A 22,377-nucleotide genomic window follows, 5' to 3' on the forward strand; every position below is an offset into this window, starting at 1 on the left:
GGATGCCTACCTTCATATACCGATTCACAAAGATCATCATCGGTTCCTAAGGTTTGCCTTTCTAGACAGGCATTACCAATTTGTAGCTCTTCCCTTCGGGTTGGCCACTGCCCCGAGAATTTTTACAAAGGTTCTGGGCTCACTTCTGGCGGTTCTAAGACCGCGAGGCATAGCGGTGGCTCCGTATCTAGACGACATCCTGATACAGGCGTCAAGCTTTCAAATTGCCAAGTCTCATACAGAGATAGTTCTGGCATTTCTGAGGTCGCATGGGTGGAAAGTGAACGTGGAAAAGAGTTCTCTATCACCACTCACAAGAGTCTCCTTCCTAGGGACTCTTATAGATTCTGTAGAGATGAAAATTTACCTGATGGAGGCCAGGTTATCAAAACTTCTAAATGCTTGCCGTGTCCTTCATTCCATTCCACGCCCGTCAGTGGCTCAGTGCATGGAAGTAATCGGCTTAATGGTAGCGGCAATGGACATAGTGCCATTTGCGCGCCTGCATCTCAGACCGCTGCAGTTATGCATGCTAAGTCAGTGGAATGGGGATTACTCAGATTTGTCCCCTCTACTAAATCTGGATCAAGAGACCAGAGATTCTCTTCTCTGGTGGCTTTCTCGGGTCCATCTGTCCAAGGGTATGACCTTTCGCAGGCCAGATTGGACGATTGTAACAACAGATGCCAGCCTTCTAGGTTGGGGCGCAGTCTGGAACTCCCTGAAGGCTCAGGGATCGTGGACTCAGGAGGAGAAACTCCTCCCAATAAATATTCTGGAGTTAAGAGCAATATTCAATGCTCTTCTAGCTTGGCCTCAGTTAGCAACACTGAGGTTCATCAGATTTCAGTCGGACAACATCACGACTGTGGCTTACATCAACCATCAAGGGGGAACCAGGAGTTCCCTAGCGATGTTAGAAGTCTCAAATATAATTCGCTGGGCAGAGTCTCACTCTTGCCACCTGTCAGCGATCCACATCCCAGGCGTAGAGAACTGGGAGGCGGATTTTCTAAGTCGTCAGACTTTTCATCCGGGGGAGTGGGAACTCCATCCGGAGGTTTTTGCTCAACTGGTCCATCGTTGGGGCAAACCAGAACTGGATCTCATGGCGTCTCGCCAGAACGCCAAGCTTCCTTGTTACGGATCCAGGTCCAGGGACCCGGGAGCAACGCTGATAGATGCTCTAGCAGCTCCTTGGTTCTTCAACCTGGCCTATGTGTTTCCACCGTTTCCTCTGCTCCCTCGACTGATTGCCAAAATCAAACAGGAGAGAGCATTGGTGATTCTGATAGCGCCTGCGTGGCCACGCAGGACCTGGTATGCAGACCTAGTGGACATGTCATCTCTTCCACCATGGACTCTGCCTCTGAGGCAGGACCTTCTAATACAAGGTCCTTTCAATCATCCAAATCTAATTTCTCTGAGACTGACTGGATGGAGATTGAACGCTTGATTCTATAAAGGCGTGGCTTCTCCGAGTCAGTCATTGATACCTTAATACAGGCTCGGAAGCCTGTCACCAGGAAAATCTACCATAAGATATGGCGTAAATATCTTTATTGGTGTGAATCCTAGAGTTACTCATGGAGTAAGGTTAGGATTCCTAGGATATTGTCCTTTCTCCAAGAGGGTTTGGACAAAGGCTTATCAGCTAGTTCTTTAAAAGGACAGATCTCTGCTCTGTCTATTCTTTTGCACAAGCGTCTGGCAGAAGTTCCAGACGTCCAGGCATTTTGTCAGGCTTTGGTTAAGATTAAGCCTGTGTTTTTTAAACTGTTGCTCCCCCGTGGAGCTTAAACTTGGTTCTTAAAGTTCTTCAGGGAGTTCCGTTTGAACCCCTTCATTCCATTGATATTAAACTTTTATCTTGGAAAGTTCTGTTTTTGATGGCTATTTCCTCGGCTCGAAGAGTCTCTGAGTTATCTGCCTTACATTGTGATTCTGCCTTACATTGTGATTCTCCTTATCTGATTTTTCATTCAGACAAGGTAGTTCTGCGTACCAAACCCAGGTGGTTTCTAACAGGAATATCAATCAAGAGATTGTTGTTCCATCATTGTGTCCTAATCCTTCTTCAAAGAAGGAACGTCTTTTGCATAATCTGGACGTAGTCCGTGCCTTGAAGTTTTACTTACAGGCTACTAAAGATTTTTGTCAAACATCTGCCCTGTTTGTCGTTTACTCTGGACAGAGGAGAGGTCAAAAAGCTTTGGCAACTTCTCTCTCCTTTTGGCTACGGAGCATAATACGCTTAGCCTATGAGACTGCTGGACAGCAGCCCCCTGAAAGGATTACAGCTCATTCTACTAGAGCTGTGGGTTCCACCTGGGCCTTTAAAAATGAGGCCTCTGTTGAACAGATTTGCAAGACTGCGACTTGGTCTTCGCTTCACACCTTTTCAAAATTTTACAAATTTGACACTTTTGCTTCTTCGGAGGCTGTTTTTGGGAGAAAGGTTCTACAGGCAGTGGTTCCTTCTGTTTAATGTTCCTGCCTTGTCCCTCCCATCATCCGTGTACTTTAGCTTTGGTATTGGTATCCCACAAGTAATGGATGATCCGTGGACTGGATACACTTAACAAGAGAAAACATAATTTATGCTTACCTGATAAATTTATTGCTCTTGTAGTGTATCCAGTCCACGGCCCGCCCTGTCCTTTTAAGGCAGGTCTAAATTTTAATTAAACTACAGTCACCACTGCACCCTATGGTTTCTCCTTTCTCGGCTTGTTTCGGTCGAATGACTGGATATGGCAGTGAGGGGAGGAGCTATATAGCAGCTCTGCTGTGGGTGATCCTCTTGCAACTTCCTGTTGGGAAGGAGAATATCCCACAAGTAATGGATGATCCGTGGACTGGATACACTACAAGAGAAATAAATTTATCAGGTAAGCATAAATTATTTTTTTTTATTTTTTTTTCTTGGCAACAAATATGACTTTTTTGTGTTGTGTGTTTTTGTTCTGTTTAGATCACAATTTAACTTAATTATTTCTATTTAGGGTCAAAGGCCTTGTGATGTTGCAGAGGAAGATATCATTAATCTTTTAGAGGACCTTCAGAAGAAGCAAGAGGATGTAAGTGAACACTTGGCCTCAGTCATTCATTCATCAGAATGTTGTTTGTAACCTTTGTTCTACTATTTCATGAATTCATAATTTCACCTTTTTTCCTTTTTATGTAGTTACGTAGTGAAAAAGAAGCAAATTTAAAGCGAGCCGTAATTGACACATGCATGGAACAGCAGCCATTATATATCAATAAACACAGAAGGTGAGCTTATAAAATAGACAACAGTATATTTCTTGTTGCATACTAGAATATGAAGTTTAAGTACCGTTAATGAAAGGTCAGTTGATAATACTGTATGAGAAGCCTTGTTTTGTCATTTTTTCTCACACACTCATCTATATCTGTACTGATGGGTAAATTGTCTCTTACTAAATACTCTGTGGGAGATCTGCTTCAGGCAGCAAGCAATCATCAGACCTTAAATGGACAGTGTACATTATTTTTTATATAACTGCATGTAATAGACCTTACAATAAAGAATATGCACAGATACTGATCTAAAAATACATTATAAAACCTTTATAAAAAAAATAAAATTAGAAACTCAGTTTAGCACTGTTGATGAGGTTAGGCTGGGAAAGCAGAAATAGCAAACACTACCCCCCCCCCCCCACCTTCATACACTTTACACAAACAGGAGCAAACTGGAATCTGTAGACTTCAGGCTACATCTGCTACGTTGGGGCATGGTTAGGAGCCTGAAAATCAGCACAATGTTTTTAAAAAATAAGCAAAACTATACATTGTTACAAAAACACTCCCAGATAGGCTATATAAATGGATTATCTTCAAAACATTTATGCAAAGAAAAATCTAGTGTACAATTTCCCTTTTAATTATGCACATACATATATTTTATAATTTGTGTTTAAATACACCCATATATTTAGAAATCCTTTTGATGATCAGTTTGAACCTTCACTTTTTAGAAGTTCTGTCTGTCGAATGAGCAGCAAGGAAAAGATATCTGTGCAAGACCAATCAAAGGAAAGAAAAACATTAGGGACCATTACTGTTGGTGATGAGGAGAGTAGCTCCAGTTCTGATGAGTCGGAGAATACAAATGGTAAGTATGGCAAATTTATTTTCATTTGATAAAAGTGCAAATATTTTAGTGGCTACTTCACTAAAAAAGAACATAATGTGAATTTCAACTACATGCATGATGGTGCTTACATAAAATTGGCAGAAGAAAATAATTAAATATACTTTATCATTTAATAAATGATCAGCCAACTTGTCAACTGCTATAATTATGGCGTTTGTTAAAAATGACTTTGCACTGAAGCACAACAAGTTAACGGCACTATTATTTGAATTTACCACAAGCATAGAGGAAGGTGAATATTAACGTAGAATGTGTACTATGTGAGGTTGTATTCATACTTTTAAGCAACTTCCAAAAAAACTAAAACTTACTTTGGGATTTATTTTGTTACACCAGTCTGTTGCCCTAGTTTCCTGAGGCTTTCTTTTACCAGTTGCCCAGTGCATATTGCCATCTTCTATCCTGCATTCAGAAACTGTTCTAGTCCTGTCCCTATTCAGTCTTGGCATTCATCCGATTGTATATTCTTTGCTGTTTTTAGCCTTCCTGGTTTATTGGTCAGTGTGTTGCTACCTATTTTGTAGAATGTTTTTTGTGATAGTCTTATGTACTTATGTTCTAAAGCATAGTTTGTGTTTTTTAAATCATGTTTTCTTTCATGTAATTGGCAAGAGTCCATTAGCTAGTGAAGTATGGGATATACAATCCTACCAGGAGGGGCAAAGTTTCCCAAACCTCAAAATGCCTATAAATACACCCCTCACCACACCCACAATTCAGTTTTACAAACTTTGCCTCCTATGGAGGTGATGAAGTAAGTTTGTGCTAAGATTTCTACGTTGACATGCGCTTCTCAGCATTTTGAAGCCCGATTCCTCTGAGTACAGCGAATGTCAGTGACGTGGAGAGTATCACCTATTGAATGCAATGATTTTCCTAACGGGGATCTTTTTCATAGGTTCTCTGTTATCGGTCGTAGAGATTCATCTCCTACCTCCCTTTTCAGATCGACGATATACTCTCATATACCATTACCTCTACTGATAACTGTTTCAGTACTGGTTTGGCTATCTGCTGTATGTGGATGGGTGTCTTTTGGTAAGTATGTTTTTATTACTTAAGACACCTCAGCTATGGTTTTGGCACTTTATGCATTTATATAAAGTTCTAAATATATGTATTGTACTTATATTTGCCATGAGTCAGGTTCATGTATTTCCTTTTGCAGATTGTCTGTTTCATATTTGGGGTAAGTTAATATTAAGAAATATTTTTCTTACCTGGGGCTTAGTCTTTTTTTTTCAATTGACTACTTGTTTCAAATGGCGGGCTGATTTAGGCTCGCGGGTGCGCCAAATGCTACACTTTATTGAGTCACTCTTGGCGCGAGAATTTTTTGGCTCGAAAGGCACGTCCGTTGACGCAAGTTTGTCATTTCCGGCGTCGTAATTGACGCAGAGGTTTCACACAGGGTTGCGTCGTTGGTGACGCGAGTGTGTCATTTCCGGACATGGTTGGCGCCCAAAATTTTTTTTAAGTTACGTTGTGCGCCATAGTTGCCGACAAATTTTTTTCCATTATTTATTTACCCCATTGCTGTTTGCCTCTTGCCTTTTTCTATGTCAGAGGGCTATGCTATTTGCATTTTTTCCATACCTGAAACTGTCATATAAGGAAATTGATAATTTTGCTTTATATGTTTTTTTCTTTTACATTCTGCAAGATGTCTCAATCTGATCCTGCCTCAGAAGTATCTGTTGGAACTTTGTTGCCTGACATCAGTTCTACCAAAGCGAAGTGCATTTGTTGTAAAATTGTGGAGATTATTTCTCCTAATGTCATTTGTATTAGTTGTCATGATAAACTTTTACATGCAGATAGTGTGTCCATCAGTAATAGTACATTGCCGGTTGCAGTTCCTTCAACTTCTAATGTACATGATATACCTATGAATTTTAAAGAATTTGTTACTGATTCTATTCTGAAGGCTTTGTCTGCATTTCCACCTTCTAATAAGAGTAAGAGGTCTTTTAAAACTTGATGAAATTTCAAATGACCGACAACATAATGAATTATCCACCTCTGATGAGGATCTATCTGATTCAGAAGATCCTTCCTCAGATATTGACACTGACAAATCTACTTATTTATTTAAAATGGAGTATATGCGTTCTTTGTTAAAAGAAGTGTTAATTACTTTGGATATTGAGGAAGCTAGTCCTCTTGATATTAAAACCAGTAAACGTTTAAATTCTGTTTTTAAACCTCCTGTGGTTACTCCAGAGGTTTTTCCTATTCCTGATATGATTTCTAAGGAATGGAATAAGCCGGGTACTCCTTTTAATCCTTCTGCAAGGTTTAACAAATTGTATCCTTTACCAGCAATTTCAATAGAGTTTTGGGAAAAGATCCCCAAAGTTGATGGGGCTATTTCTACTCTTGCTAAACGAACCACTATTCCTATGGAAGATAGTACTTCCTTTAAAGATCCTTTAGATAGGAAGCTTGAATCTTATCTAAGGAAAGCCTATTTATATTCAGGTCATCTCCTTAGGCCTGCAATTTCTTTGGCTGATGTTGCAGCTGCTTCAACTTTTTGGTTGGAGACTTTAGCGCAGCAAGAATTGGATTCTGACTTGTATAGCATTGTTCGCTTACTACAACATGCTAATCATTTTATTTGTGATGCAATTTTTTATATTATCAAAATTGATGTTAGATCCATGTCTTTAGCTATTTTAGCTTAGCTTTGTGGCTTAAATCTTGGAATGCTGATATGACATCTAAATCTAGATTGCTATCTCTTTCTTTCCAAGGCAATAATTTATTTGGTTCTCAGTTGTATTCTATTATTTCAACTGTTACTGGGGGGAAGGGCGTTTTTTTTTTTGCCTCAGGATAAAAAAACCTAAGGGTAAATCTAAGGCTTCTAATCGTTTTCGTTCCTTTCGTCAAAATAAGGAACATAAATTTAATCCTTCCCCCAAGCAAACTGTTTCCAATTGGAAGCCTTCCTCAAATTGGAATAAATCCAAGCCTTTTAAGAAACCAAAGTCAGCCCCTAAGTCCGCATGAAGGTGCGGCCCTCATTCCAGCTCAGCTGGTAGGGGGCAGATTAAGGTTTTTCAAGGATGTTTGGGCAAATTCTGTCCAAATTCAATGGATTCAGAGCATATTGTCTCAAGGGTACCGAATAGGATTCAGAGTAAGACCTCCTGTGAGAAGATTTTTTTTTTCTCACGCATCCCAGTAAATCCAGTAAAAGCTCAGGCTTTCCTGAAGTGTGTTTGAGACCAGGAGGTTTCAGGGGTTATCATGCCGGTTCCTTTTCAGGAACAAGGTCTGGGGTTTTATTCAAATCTATTCATTGTCCCAAAGAAAGAAAATTCATTCAGACCAGTTCTGCATCTGAAAATTTTGAATCGTTATGTAAGAGTACCAACTTTCAAGATGGTGACTATAAGGACTATTCTGCCTTTTGTTCAGCAAGGACATTATATATCTACAATAGACTTGCAGGATGCTTACCTTCATATTCCGATTCATCCAGAACATTATCGGTTCCTGAGATTCTCTTTTCTTCTACAAGATACGACGAGTTCACGGATTTCATCCTTACTTGTGGGATATTATCCTCCTGCTAACAGGAAGTGGCAAAGAGCACCACATCAGAGCTGTATATATAGCTCCTCCCTTCCCCTCCACCCCCAGTCATTCTCTTTGCCTGTGTTATACTAGGAAGACATGGTAAAGTGAGGTGTTCGTTTTAGTTTCTTCAATCAAGAAGTTTTTTTATTTTAAATGGTACAGGTGTGTACTGTTTTCCTCAGGGGGTTATGGAAGAAGATTTCTGCCCTGAGGTTGATGATCTTAGCAGCTGTAACTAAGATCCACGCTGGTTCCCACAAGACTTCTGAAGGTAACACAAGAGACATCTTCAGTGTGGAGACCGGTTTCATGCTACAAGCAGCATTAAGGTATGTGCAGCCCTTTATTTCTGAGGAAACTTGATATATCAGAACTGGCTGGCATTTATTTCCCTGTAAGGGAATGGGGTAAGCAGTAGACCTGTTATACAGAGGGGTGTTACTGGAGTCCCTTGTTTTTTATTTTTCTAAGTTGACATTATAAGGGCATTATATGACAATATGGGAGAGGCAAAAAAGAAAAACGGTTGATAGTTTTTTATTTTTTGCAGATACCCAGTATGACTTGCTTAGATGTGTTTGGGGTGTATATTGTTCCACTTAGCTTGTGTGTAAAACCGCTTCACCATGGGATTGTTTTCTCTTGTTAAGTGTGTTCAGTCCACGGGTCATCCATTACTTATGGGATATATTCTCCTTCCCAACAGGAAGTTGCAAGAGGATCACCCAAGCAGAGCTGCTATATAGCTCCTACCCACACATGTCATACCCAGTCATTCTCTTGCAACCCTCAACAAAGAAGGAGGTCGCAAGAGGAGTTGGAGTTTTACTTAATTATTCTTCAATCAAAAGTTTGTTATTTTAAAATGACACCGGAGTGTGCCGTTTTTTGTATCTCAGGCAGTATTTGGAGAAGAATCTGCCTGCGTTTTTCTATGATCTTAGCAGACGTAACTAAGATCCGCTGGCTGTTCTCGACATTCTGAGGAGTAGGGTAACTTCAGAAAGAGGGGAATAGCATGCGGGGTCCCCCGCAAATGAGGTATGTGCAGTACATTATTTTCTGAGAATGGAATTGACTGAGAAAATACTGCTGTTACCCATATGATGTAAGTACAGCCTTAAATGCAGTAGTAGCGACTGGTATCAGGCTGATAAATGTATGCGCAGTTGAGTTATTCTCTAGGGACTAGAATTTGACTGAGAAAATACTGTTAATACTGAAATAATGTTTAAGCCTTATCTGCAGTGGAAGCGACTGGTAGCAGGCTTAGTGATAACTTTGCATAACACTGGAAAGTTGTTTTTAAAACGTTTACTGGCATGTTATTCGTTTTGTGAGGTACTTTGGTGATAAATCTTTTGGGCATGATTTTTTTCCACATGGCTAACATATTTTTCTGCATAGAAACCGTTATATCAGGTCTCCCACTGTTGTAATATGAGTGGGAGGGACCTTGTTTTAGCGCCTTGTTGCGCAGTTAAAATTCATGCACAGTCTTTCTGTTTCTTCCTCCTTGATCCAGGACGTCTCTAGAGAGCTCAGGGGTCTGCAAAATTCGTTTTTGAGGGAGGTAATCAGTCACAGCAGATCTGTGACAGTGTGTTTGACTGTGATTAAAGCGTTAATTCTTATTTTGATATCCGTTGTTGGGTATTGAGGGGTTAATCATCCTTTTGCTAATGGGTGCAATCCTCTGCTAATTAATACACTATAACTGAATTAGTTTTCTTTGATAATTCAACTGTGTTTTTAAAAGCGCTGCAACGTTTTTTATAATTGCTTGTAAACTTATTGAGAGTGATTTCCAAGCTTGCTAGCTTCATTGCTAAGTCTGTTTAAACATGTCTGATACAGAGGAATCTGCTTGTTCATTGTGTTCAAAAGCCGATGTGGAGCCCAATAGAAATATGTGTACCAATTGTATTGATATTACTTTGAATAAAAGTCAATCTGTACTGATAAATAAATTATCACCAGACGACGAGGGGGAAGTTATGCCGTCTAACTCTCCTCACGTGTCAGTACCTTTGTCTCCCGCTCGGGAGATGCGTAAGATTGAGGCGCCAAGTACATCAAGGCCCTTACAAATCACTTTACATGATATGGCTAATGTTATGAAAGAAGTATTATACAATATGCCCGAATTAAGAGGCAAGCGCGATAGCTCTGGGTTAAGGACAGAGCGCGCTGATGACACAAGAGCCATGTCTGATACTGCGTCACAATTTGCAGAACATGAGGACGGTGAGCTTCATTCTGTCGGTGACTGTTCTGATCCGGGGAGACCGGATTCAGAAATTTCAAAATTTAAATTTAAGCTTGAGAACCTCCGCGTGTTACTAGGGGAGGTGTTAGCGGCTCTGAATGATTGCGACACGGTGGCAATCCCAGAGAAATTATGTAGGTTGGATAGATACTATGCGGTACCGGTGTGTACTGACTTTTTTCCTATACCAAAAAGGCTTACAGAAATTATTAGTAAGGAGTGGGATAGACCCGGTGTGCCCTTTTCCCCTCCGATATTTAGAAAAAAGTTCCCTATAGACGCCACCACACGAGACTTATGGCAGACGGTCCCTAAGGTGGAGGGAGCAGTTTCTACTTTAGCCAAGCGTACCATTATCCCGGTGGAGGATAGCTGTGCTTTCTCAGATCCAATGGATAAAAAATTAGATGGTTACCTTAAGAAAATGTTTGTTCAACAAGGTTTTATATTGCAGCCTCTTGCATGCATTGCGCCTGTCACGGCTGCGGCGGCATTCTGGTTTGAGTCTCTGGAAGAGGCGATTCGCACAGCACCATTGGATGAGACTTTGAGCAAAGTTAGAACGCTTAAACTAGCTAATGCGTTTGTTTCAGATGCCGTAGTGCATTTAACCAAACTTACGGCTAAAAATTCCGGATTCGCCATACAGGCGCGTAGGGCGCTATGGCTTAAATCCTGGTCAGCAGATGTAACTTCTAAGTCTAAACTACTTAACATTCCCTTCAAAGGGCAGACCTTATTCGGGCCCGGCTTGAAGGAAATTATTGCTAACATTACGGGAGGTAAGGGCCACACCCTTCCTCAGGACAGGGCCAAATCAAAGGCCAAACAGTCTAATTTTCGTGCCTTTCGTAACTTCAAGGCAGGCGCAGCATCAACTTCCTTCGCTCCAAAACAGGAAGGAACTACTGCTAGTTACAGACAGGGTTGGAAAGGCAACCAGTCATGGAACAAGGGCAAGCAGGCCAGAAAGCCTACTTCCGCCCCTAAGACAGCATGAAGACAGGGCCCCCTCTCCGGAGACGGATCTAGTGGGGGGCAGACTTTCTCTCTTCGCCCAGGCTTGGGCAAGAGATGTACAGGATCCCTGGACGTTGGAGATTGTATCTCAGGGATACCTTCTGGATTTCAAAGCTTCTCCACAAGGGAGGTTTCATCTGTCAAGGTTATCAACAAACCTAGTAAAGAAAGAGGCATTTCTACAATGTGTACAAGACCTCTTAGTGATGGGAGGGATCCACCCAGTTCCGCGAACGGAACAAGGGCAAGGGTTTTACTCAAATCTGTTTGTGGTTCCCAAAAAAGAGGGAACCTTCAGACCAATCTTGGACTTAAAAATCTTAAACAAATTCCTAAGGGTTCCATCGTTCAAGATGGAAACCATTCGGACCATCCTACCCATGATCCAAGAGGGTCAATATATGACCACAGTGGACTTAAAGGATGCCTACCTTCACATACCGATTCACAAAGATCATTATCGGTACCTAAGGTTTGCTTTTCTAGACAGGCATTACCAGTTTGTAGCTCTTCCCTTCGGGTTAGCTACGGCTCCGAGAATTTTTACGAAGGTTCTGGGATCACTTCTGGCGGTACTAAGACCACGAGGCATAGCGGTGGCTCCGTACCTAGACGACATTCTGATACAAGCGTCAAGTTTTCAAAATGCAAAGTCTCATACAGAGATAGTTCTAGCATTTCTGAGGTCGCATGGGTGGAAAGTGAACGTGGAAAAGAGTTCTCTGTTACCACTCACAAGGGTTCCTTTTCTAGGGACTCTTATAGATTCTGTAGAGATGAAGATTTACCTGACTGAGTCCAGGTTATCAAAGATTCTCAATGCTTGCCGTGTCCTTCACTCCATTCCAAGCCCATCAGTAGCTCAGTGCATGGAAGTAATCGGCTTAATGGTCGCGGCAATGGACATAGTGCCATTTGCGCGCCTGCATCTCAGACCGCTGCAACTATGCATGCTAAGTCAATGGAACGGGGATTACTCAGATCTGTCCCCTTTACTAAATCTGGACCAGGAGACCAGAGATTCTCTTCTCTGGTGGTTGTCTCGGGTTCATCTGTCCAAAGGAATGACCTTTCGCAGACCAGATTGGACGATTGTAACAACAGATGCCAGCCTACTAGGCTGGGGAGCAGTCTGGAATTCCTTGAAGGCTCAGGGATCGTGGACTCAGGAGGAGAAACTCCTCCCAATAAACATTCTAGAATTAAGAGCAATATTCAATGCTCTTCTAGCTTGGCCTCAGTTAGCAACACTGAGGTTCATCAGATTTCAGTCGGACAACATCACGACTGTGGCTTACATCAATCATCAAGGGGGAACCAGGAGTTCCCTAGCGATGTTGGAAGTCTCGAAGATAATTCGCTGGGCAGAGTCTCACTATTGCCACCTGTCAGCGATCTACATCCCAGGCGTGGAGAACTGGGAGGCGGATTTTCTAAGTCACCAGACTTTTCATCCGGAGGAGTGGGAACTTCACCCGGAGGTATTTGCTCAACTGATTCGTCGTTGGGGTAAACCGGATCTGGATCTCATGGCATCTCGCCAGAACGCCAAGCTTCCTTGTTACGGATCCAGGTCCAGGGACCCGGGAGCGGTGCTGGTAGATGCACTAGCAGCCCCTTGGGTTTTCAACATAGCTTATGTGTTTCCACCTTTTCCGTTGCTACCTCGACTGATTGCCAGGATCAAACAGGAGAGAGCATCGGTGATGCTGATAGCGCCTGCGTGGCCACGCAGGACCTGGTATGCAGACCTAGTGGACATGTCGTCCTGTCCACCATGGTCTCTACCCCTGAGGCAGGACCTTCTAATTCAGGGTCCTTTCAACCATCCAAACCTAATTTCTCTGAGGCTGACTGCTTGGAAATTGAATGCTTGATTCTATCAAAGCGTGGGTTTTCGGATTCGGTTATTGATACATTAATACAGGCTCTGAAACCTGTTACCAGAAACATTTACCATAAGATATGGCGTAAATATTTATATTGGTGTGAATCCAAGAGTTACTCATGGAGTAAGGTTAGGATTCCTAGGATATTGTCCTTTCTACAAGAGGGTTTAGAAAAGGGCTTATCCGCTAGTTCACTAAAGGGACAGATTTCTGCTCTGTCTATTCTTTTACACAAGCGTCTGGCAGAGAATCCAGACGTCCAGGCTTTTTGTCAGGCTTTGGGTAGAATTAAACCTGTATTTAAAACTGTTGCTCCTCCTTGGAGCTTGAACTTGGTTCTTAAAGTTCTGCAGGGTGTTCCGTTTGAACCCCTTCATTCCATTGATATTAAACTTTTATCTTGGAAAGTTCTGTTTTTGATGGCTATTTCCTCGGCTCGAAGAGTCTCTGAGTTATCTGCTTTACATTGTGATTCCCCTTATCTGATCTTTCATTCAGACAAGGTAGTCCTGCGTACTAAACCTGGGTTTTTACCTAAGGTTGTTTCTAACAGGAATATCAATCAAGAGATTGTTGTTCCATCATTATGTCCTAATCCTTCTTCAAAGAAGGAACGTCTTTTGCATAATCTAGACGTAGTCCGTGCCCTGAAGTTTTACTTACAGGCAACTAAAGATTTTCGGCAAACTTCTTCTCTGTTTGTCGTTTACTCTGGACAGAGGAGAGGTCAAAAGGCTTCGGCTACCTCTCTCTCTTTTTGGCTTTGTAGCATAATACGTTTAGCCTATGAGACTGCTGGACAGCAGCCTCCTGAACGAATTACAGCTCATTCCACTAGAGCCTGTGGCTTCCACCTGGGCCTTTAAGAATGAGGCCTCTGTTGAACAGATTTGCAAGGCTGCAACTTGGTCTTCACTTCATACTTTTTCCAAATTTTACAAATTTGACACTTTTGCTTCTTCGGAGGCTGTTTTGGGGAGAGGTTCTACAGGCAATGGTTCCTTCTGTTTAATGTTCCTGCCTTGTCCCTCCCATCATCCGTGTACTTTAGCTTTGGTATTGGTATCCCATAAGTAATGGATGACCCGTGGACTGAACACACTTAACAAGAGAAAACATAATTTATGCTTACCTGATAAATTTATTTCTCTTGTAGTTTTTTTTTAGTCCACGGCCCGCCCTGTCTTTTTTGAGGCAGGTTCTAAATTTTAAATTATAACTCCAGTCACCACTGCACCCTATAGTTTCTCCTTTCTCGTCTTGTTTCGGTCGAATGACTGGATATGACATGTGAGGGGAGGAGCTATATAGCAGCTCTGCTTGGGTGATCCTCTTGCAACTTCCTGTTGGGAAGGAGAATGTATCCCATAAGTAATGGATGACACATGGATTGAACACACTACAAGAGAAATAAATTTATCAGGTAAGCATAAATTATGTTTTTGGGCCTACTCCGGCATCGGCCATAAGGGGCGGGGCTTGTTTTCGCACGCTCAAATGCACACTTCCTTCTGAGTAAGAAACAGCAAGCAGTAACTCCGGTTGCTCCTGGACAGTGTATCTCTGGTCCGGACTGTTGGCAAGTCATTTCGAAGAGGTGCAGGGGGTATTTTGTGTGTAAACTGACATTTTTCTGATCTAAGTTATTTTAGAGCCTTATTTCTCCCCTTACTACTGGGTTGCAGTAATTTTTGGATAAGCTAATGAGTTTAAGTTAATTTTTGAGACAAATTAACGTTATTTAAGCAGTTTTGGAAAAATTGTTCACTTTTTATTTCTTAAAGGCGCAGTACACGTTTTTCATAAATTTATTTAAAGCAATAAAGTGTTTAAACGACTTCTGTGGTTATTACTAGTCTTTTCAACATGTCTGACATTGAGGAATCTCATTGTTCTATGTGTTTAGAAGCTATTGTGTACCTCTTGTACTGAAAGGGCCTTACATTGTAAAGACCATATTTTAGGTCAAGAAAGTGTGCCTAAGGATGATTCTCAGTCTGAAGAGAATCAGGATATGCCATCCAATTCTCCCCAAGTGTCACAACCTTTAACGCCCACACAAGCGATGCCAAGTACCTCTAGTGCGTCTAATTCATTTACTCTGCAGGAGATGGCTGCAGTTATGTCAACTACCCTTACAGAGGTATTATCTAAATTACCAGTGTTACAGGGTAAACGCATTAGGTCAGGTATTAATGTGAATACTGAATCCTCTGATGCTTTATTAGCTATTTCTGATGTACCTTCAGTGTTCTGAGTTGGGGGTCAGGGAATTGCTGTCTGAGGGAGAGATTTCAGACTTAGGAAAGGTGTTACCTCAGACAGATTCGGATGTTAGGTCTTTTAAATTTAAGCTTGAACACCTCCGCCTGTTACTTCGGCAGGTTTTAGCGACTCTGGATGATTGTGACCCTATTGTGATACCACCAGAGAAATTGTGTAAGATGGACAAATATCTAGAGGTGCCTTCTTACACTGATGTTTTTCCGGTTCCTAAAAGAAAATTATTAAAAAGGAATGGGAAAGACCAGGTATACCGTTTTCTCCCCCTCCTAATTTTAAGAAAATGTTTCCCATGTCAGACACCATTCGGGACTCGTGGCAAACGTTCCCTAAGGTAGAGGGAGCTATGTCTACCTTGGCGAAACGTACAACTATACCCATTGAGGACAGTTGTGCTTTCAAAGACCCTATGGATAAAAAATTAGAAGGTCTCCTAAAGAAATGATTTATTAATCAGGGTTTTCTTTTACAATTAAAGCTTGCATTGTTCCAGTAACTACTGCAGCAGCTTTTTGGTTTGAGGCTCTGGAAGAGTCTCTGAAAGTTGAGACTCAGATGACATTTTGGATAGAATTAAGGCTCTTGAGCTTGCTAATTCTTTTATTACAGATGCCGCTTTTCAAATTGCTAAATTAGCGGCTAAAAATGCAGGATTTGCTATTCTAGCATGTAGAGCGCTGTGGCTCAAATCTTGGTCTGCTGATGTGTCATCAAAACATAAGCTTTTAGCTATTCCCTTTAAAGGTAAGACCCTTTTCGGGCCTGAATTGAAGGAAATCATTTCTGACATTACAGGAGGTAAAGGCCATGCCCTACCTCAGGATAAATCTGTTAAGATGAGGGGTAAACAGAATAATTTTCGTTCCTTTCGGAATTTTTAAGGGAGAACCTTCTGCTTCCTCTTCCTCCACAAAGCAGGAAGGGAATTTTACCCAATCTATTTCAGTCTGGAGACCCAACCAGAATTGGAATAAAGGTAAACAATCCAAGAAGCCCGCTGCTGCTACAAAGACAGCATGAAGGGGTGGCCCCCAACCCGGAACCGGATCTAGTAGGGGGCAGACTTTCTTTCTTTGCCCAGTCTTGGGCAAGGGATGTTCAGGACCCCTGGGCGCTAGAAATAGTGACCCACGGTTATCAATTGGAATTCAAGGATTTTCTCCCACAAGGGAGATTTCATCTTTCAAGATTATCTGCAGACCAGATAAAGAGAGGCGTTCTTACGCTGTGTAAAAGACCTTTTTACAATGGGAGTAATTTGTCCCGTTCCAAAATCGGGACAGGGGTTTTACTCAAATCTATTTGTGGTTCCCAAAAAAAGATGGAACTTTCAGACCCATTTTAGACCTCAAGTGTCCAAACAAGTTTCTCAGAGTCCCATCGTTCAAGATGGAGACTATACGAACAATTTTACCAATGATCCAGGAGTGTCAATATATGACTACCGTGGACTTGAAGGATGCTTACCTTCATATTCCTATCCACAAGGATCATCATCAGTTTCTAAGGTTTGGACAAACATTATCAGTTCGTGGCTCTTCCCTTTGGGTTGGCCACAGCACCCAGAATCTTCACAAAGGTTCTAGGGTCTCTTTTGGCGGTTCTCAGACGGGAGGCATAGCAGTGGCGCCTTATCTGGACGATATTCTGATCCAGGCGTCAACATATCAACTGACTTGTTTCCGCAGACCCTCGTGGGTGATAGTGACAACGGACAGCCTTCTGGGCTGGGGTGCAGTCTGGAATTCCCTGAAGGCTCAGGGTGTTTGGACTCAGGTGGAGTCTCTACTTCCAATTAATATTCTGGAAGTGAGAGCAATATTCAATGCGCTTCAGGCGTGGCCTCAGTTGGCTTCGGCCAAATTAATCAGATTCCAGTCGGACAACATCACGACTGTGGCTTATATCAATCATCAGGAGGGAACAAGGAGTTCCTTAGCGATGAGAGAGGTATCCAAGATAATCCGTTGGGCGGAGGCCCACTCTTGTCATCTGTCAGCAATCTACATCCCAGGAGTAGAGAACTGGGAAGCGGATTTTCTAAGTCGACAGACTTTTCATCCGGGGGAGTGGGAACTCCACCCGGAGGTATTTGCCTCATTGACTCTCCGATGGGGCAGACCGGAATTGGATCTGATGGCATCTTGACAGAATGCCAAGCTTCCAAGATATGGATCCAGGTCTAGGGATCCTCAGGCCGAACTGATAGATGCCTTGGTTGTTCAGCCTAGCTTATGTGTTTCCACCGTTTCCTCTCCTTCCACGCGTGATTGCTCGAATCAAACAGGAGAGGGCTTCAGTGATCCTGATAGCGCCTGCGTGGCCACGCAGGACCTGGTATGCGGATCTAGTGGACATGTCCTCTCTGCCACCATGGAAACTTCCTTTGAGACAGGACCTTCTCATTCAAGGTCCTTTCCAACATCCAAATCTAATTTCTCTGCAGCTGACTGCGTGGAGATTGAACGCTTGATTTTATCAAAGCGAGGATTCTCTTATTTGGTTATCAGTACTTTGATACAGGCTAGAAAGCCTGTCACTAGAAAAATCTATCATAAGATATGGCGTAAATATCTTTATTGGTGTGAATCCAAGGGTTACTCATGGAGTAAAGTTAGGATTCCTAGGGTCCTGTCTTTTCTCCAAGAAGGATTGGAGAAAGGGTTATCAGCAAGTTCCTTAAAGGGACAAATTTCTGCGTTGTCAATTTTGTTTCACAAACGCTTGGCAGATGTGCCAGATGTTCAATCTTTTTGTCAGGCTCTCTCTAGAATTAAGCCTGTATTTAGACCAATTACTCCTCCCTGGAGTTTAAATTTAGTTCTTAGAGTTCTTCAAGGGGTTCCGTTTGAACCTATGCATTCCATAGATATTAAATTATCTTGGAAAGTTCTGTTTTTGGTTGCTATTTCTTCTGCTCGAAGAGTTTCTGAGCTTTCAGCATTAGTGTGATTCGCCTTATCTCATATTTCATTCTGATAAGGTGGTTTTACGTACTAAACCTGCTTTTCTTCCCAAGGTTGTTTCCAATAAGAATATTAATCAGGAAATTGTTGTTCCTTCCTTGTGTCCTAATCCTTCTTCTAAGAAGGAGCGTCTGTTACATAATCTGGACGTGGTCCGTGCCTTAAAGTTTTACTTATAGGCAACTAAGGATTTCCGTCAATCATCTTCATTATTCATTGTTTATTCTGGAAAGCGTAGGGGTCAGAAAGCTACGGCTACCTCTCTCTTTCTTTTTGGCTGAGAAGTATCATCCGCCTGGCATATGAGACTGCTGGACAGCAGCCTCCTGAAAGAATTACGACGCATTCTACTAGGGCTGTGGCTTCCACATGGGCCTTTAAAAATGATGCATCTGTTGAACAGATTTGTAAGGCTGTGACTTGGTCGTCCCTTCATACTTTTTCCAAATTTTACAAATTTGATACTTTTGCTTCTTCTGAGGCTGTTTTTGGGAGAAAAGTTCTTCAAGCAGTGGTGCCTTCTGTTTAGGTCTCTGTCTTGTCCCTCCCTTTCATCCGTGTCCTGTTGCTTTGGTATTGTATCCCACAAGTAAGGATTAAATCCGTGGACTCGTCGTATCTTGTAGAAGAAAAGGAAATTTATGCTTACCTGATAAATTGATTTCTTTTACAATACGAGTCCACGGCCCTCCCTGTCAATTTAAAACATATTATATAGTTTTTTATTATTTACAACTTCAGTCACCTCTGCACCTTTTAGCTTTTCCTTTCTCTTCCTATAACCTTCGGTCGAATGACTGGGGGTGGAGGAGATATATATACAGCTCTGCTGTGGTGCTCTTTGCCTCTTTCTGTTAGCAGGAGGATAATATCCCACAAGTAAGGATGAAATCCGTGAACTTGTCGTATCGTAGAAGAAATCAATTTATCAGGTAAGCATAAATTTCCTTTTTTTTTCTCATGATTCAGATAGAGCATGCAATTTTAAGCAACTTTCTAATTTACTCCTGAATGAGTTTACAAAAGAGTTCCTTGATTCCTCAAACAAGGGTCACCTTTTTAAGTTTCCAGATCGATTCAGTGTCCATGACTCTGTCTTTAACAGACAAGAGGCGAATGAAATTGGTTTTACCTTGTCTAAGCCTTCTGTCTCGATCATTCCCTTCAGTGGCTATGTGCATGGAAGTTTTAGGTCTCATGACTGTAGCATCGGACTCGATCCCCTTTGCTCGTTTTCATATGAGACCTCTACAGCTTTGCATACTGAATCAATGGTGCAGGGATTATACTCGGATATCACAACTGATATTCTTAAATCCCAACATTTAACTCTGTCTTGGTGGTTGGACCATCACCGTATTGTTCAAGGGGCCTCTTTTTGTTCGGCCGTCCTGGACTGTGATCTCAACGGATGCTTGTCTTACATGGTGGGGAGCTGTCTGGGGGTCTCTGACAGCAGAAGGGGTTTGGAAACCTCAAGAGGCGAGGTTACCAATCAATATTTCTTTCATGTAATTGGCAAGAGTCCATGAGCTAGTGACATATGGGATATACAATCCTACCAGGAGGGGCAAAGTTTCCCAAACCTCAAAATGCCTATAAATACACCCCTCACCACACCCACAATTCAGTTTTACAAACTTTGCCTCCTATGGAGGTGGTGAAGTAAGTTTGTGCTAAGATTTCTAGGTTGATATGCGCTTCTCAGCATTGTTGAAGCCCGATTCCTCTCAGAGTACAGCAAATGTCAGAGGGACGTGAAGGGAGTATCACTTATTTGAATATGATGATTTCCCTAACAGGGGTCTATTTCATAGGTTCTCTGTTATCGGTCGTAGAGATTCATCTCCTACCTCCCTTTTCAGATCGACGATATATTCTCAATTTACTATTACCTCTACTAATAACTGTTTTAGTACTGGTTTGGCTATCTGCTATATGTGGATGGGTGTCTTTTGGTAAGTATGTTTTTTATTACTTAAGACACCTCAGCTATGGTTTGGCACTTTATGCATTTATATAAAGTTCTAAATATATGTATTGTACTTATATTTGCCATGAGTCAGGTTCGTGTATTTCCTTCAGCAGACTGTCAGTTTCATATTTGGGGAATTTAAACATTTTAAGAATTTTTTTTCTTACCTGGGGTTTTAGTCTTTTTTTCAATTGACTACTTCTTGCTATTGCGGGTATTAGTCCCGCGGGTGCGTCAAATGCTAAACTTTATTGCGTCATTCTTGGCGCGAAAATTTTTTTGGCGCGGAAAAAGACGTTTATGACGCAACTTCGTCATTTCCGGCGTCATACGTGATGCTGAGACCTTTCACACGGCGGCGTCATTAGTGACGCAAATGTGTCATTTCCGGTTATTTTTGGCTCCAAAAAAGTTTACGTTACGTTGTGCGTCATACTTGGCGCCAAATGTTTTTCATTATTTCAATACCCCATTGATGTTTGCCTCTTGCTTTTTTCTCTATCAGAGGCCTATTCTTTTGCATTTTTTCCCATTCCTGAAACTGTCATATAAGGAAATAGATAATTTTGCTTTATATGTTGTTTTTTCTCTTACATTGAGCAAGATGTCCCAGTCTGATCCTGCCTCAGAAGTTTCTGCTGGAACATTGCTGGTCGAAATTATTCCACCAAATGTCATTTGTAATAGTTGTCATGATAAACTTTTACATGCAGATAGTGTTTCCATCAGTAATAGTACATTGCCAGTTGTAGTTCCTTCAACTTCGAATGTACATGATATACCTGTAAATTTTAAAGAATTTGTTTCTGATTCTATTCTGAAGGCTTTGTCTGCATTTCCACTCTCTAATAAACATAAAAGGTCTTTTAAAACTTCTCATTTAGCTGATGAAATTTCAAATGACCAGCAACATAATTTTTCCTCTTCTGATGAGGATCTATCTGATTTAGAAGATCCTTCCTCAGACATTGACACTGACAAATCTACTTATTTATTTAAACTAGAGTATATGCGTTCTTTATTAAAAGAAGTGTTAATTACTTTGGATATTGAGGTAACCAGTCCTATTGACGTTCAGTCTAATAAACGTTTAAATGCTGTTTTTAAACCTCCTGTGGTTTCCCCAGGGTTTTTTCCTATTCCTGAGGCTATTTCTGATATGATTTCTAGGGAATGGAATAAGCCAGGTACTTCTTTTATTCCTTCTTCAAGGTTTAAAAAATTGTATCCTTTACCAGCAAAATCTATAGAGTTTTGGAAAAAAATCCCCAAAGTTGATGGGGCTATTTCTACTCTTGCTAAACGTACCACTATTCCTATGGAAGATAGTACTTCCTTTAAGGATCCTTTAGATAGGAAGCTTGAATCCTATCTAAGGAAGGCCTATTTATATTCAGGTCATCTTCTCAGACCTGCTATTTCTTTAGCTGATGTTGCGGCTGCCTCAACTTTTTGGTTGGAGAATTTAGCGCAACGAGAATTGGATCCTGACATATCTAGCATTACTTGCTTACTGCAACATGCTAATAATTTTATTTGTGATGCCATTTTTGATATTATCAAAAGTGATGTTAGATCCATGTCTTTAGCTGTATTAGCTAGAAGAGCTTTGTGGCTTAAATCTTGGAATGCTGATATGACATCTAAATCTAGATTACTATCTTTCTTTCCAAGGTAATAATTTATTTGGTTCTCAGTTGGATTCTATTATTTCAACTATCACTGGAGGAAAAGAGTTTTTTTGCCTCAGGATAAAAAAACCTAAGGGTAAATCTAAGGCTTCTAATCGTTTTCGTTCCTTTCGTCAGAATAAGGAACAAAAACTCAATCCTCCTCCCAAGGAATCTGCTTCCAGTTGGAAGCCTTCCTCAAATTGGAATAAATCTAAGCCATTTAGGAAACCAAAGTCTGCCCCTAAGTCTGCATGAAGGTGCGGCTCTCATTCCAGCTCAGCTGGTAGGGGGCAGATTAAGGTTTTTCAAGGATTTTTGGATAAAATCTGTCCAAAATCATTGGATTCAGAGCATTGTCTCTCAAGGGTATCGAATAGGATTCAAAGTAAGACCTGCTGTGAGAAGATTTGTTTCTCTCACGCATCCCTGTAAATCCAGTAAAAGCTCAGGCTTTTCTGAAGTGTGTTTCAGACCTGGAGTCTTCAGGGGTAATCATGCCAGTTCCTCCTCAGGAACAAGGTTTGGGGTTTT

At 41.4% G+C, this 22,377-nt stretch overlaps 1 protein-coding gene across 2 annotated transcripts in view; it reads left to right on the forward strand.

Moving 5' to 3' along the window:
* The window catches only part of PPP1R12C (protein phosphatase 1 regulatory subunit 12C), a 666,212-nt gene that overhangs the window by 208,759 nt on the left and 435,076 nt on the right, over positions 1-22,377 (forward strand). For both annotated transcript variants that reach the window (XM_053690707.1, XM_053690708.1), the window contains exons 6-8: positions 3,006-3,080; positions 3,188-3,276; positions 4,005-4,141. In XM_053690707.1, the coding sequence (XP_053546682.1) occupies positions 3,006-3,080; positions 3,188-3,276; positions 4,005-4,141 (301 nt within the window). The remainder of the gene's footprint in view (positions 1-3,005; positions 3,081-3,187; positions 3,277-4,004; positions 4,142-22,377) is intronic.

Source organism: Bombina bombina, chromosome 8, assembly GCF_027579735.1.
Source record: "Bombina bombina isolate aBomBom1 chromosome 8, aBomBom1.pri, whole genome shotgun sequence".
Lineage (NCBI taxonomy): Eukaryota > Metazoa > Chordata > Amphibia > Anura > Bombinatoridae > Bombina > Bombina bombina.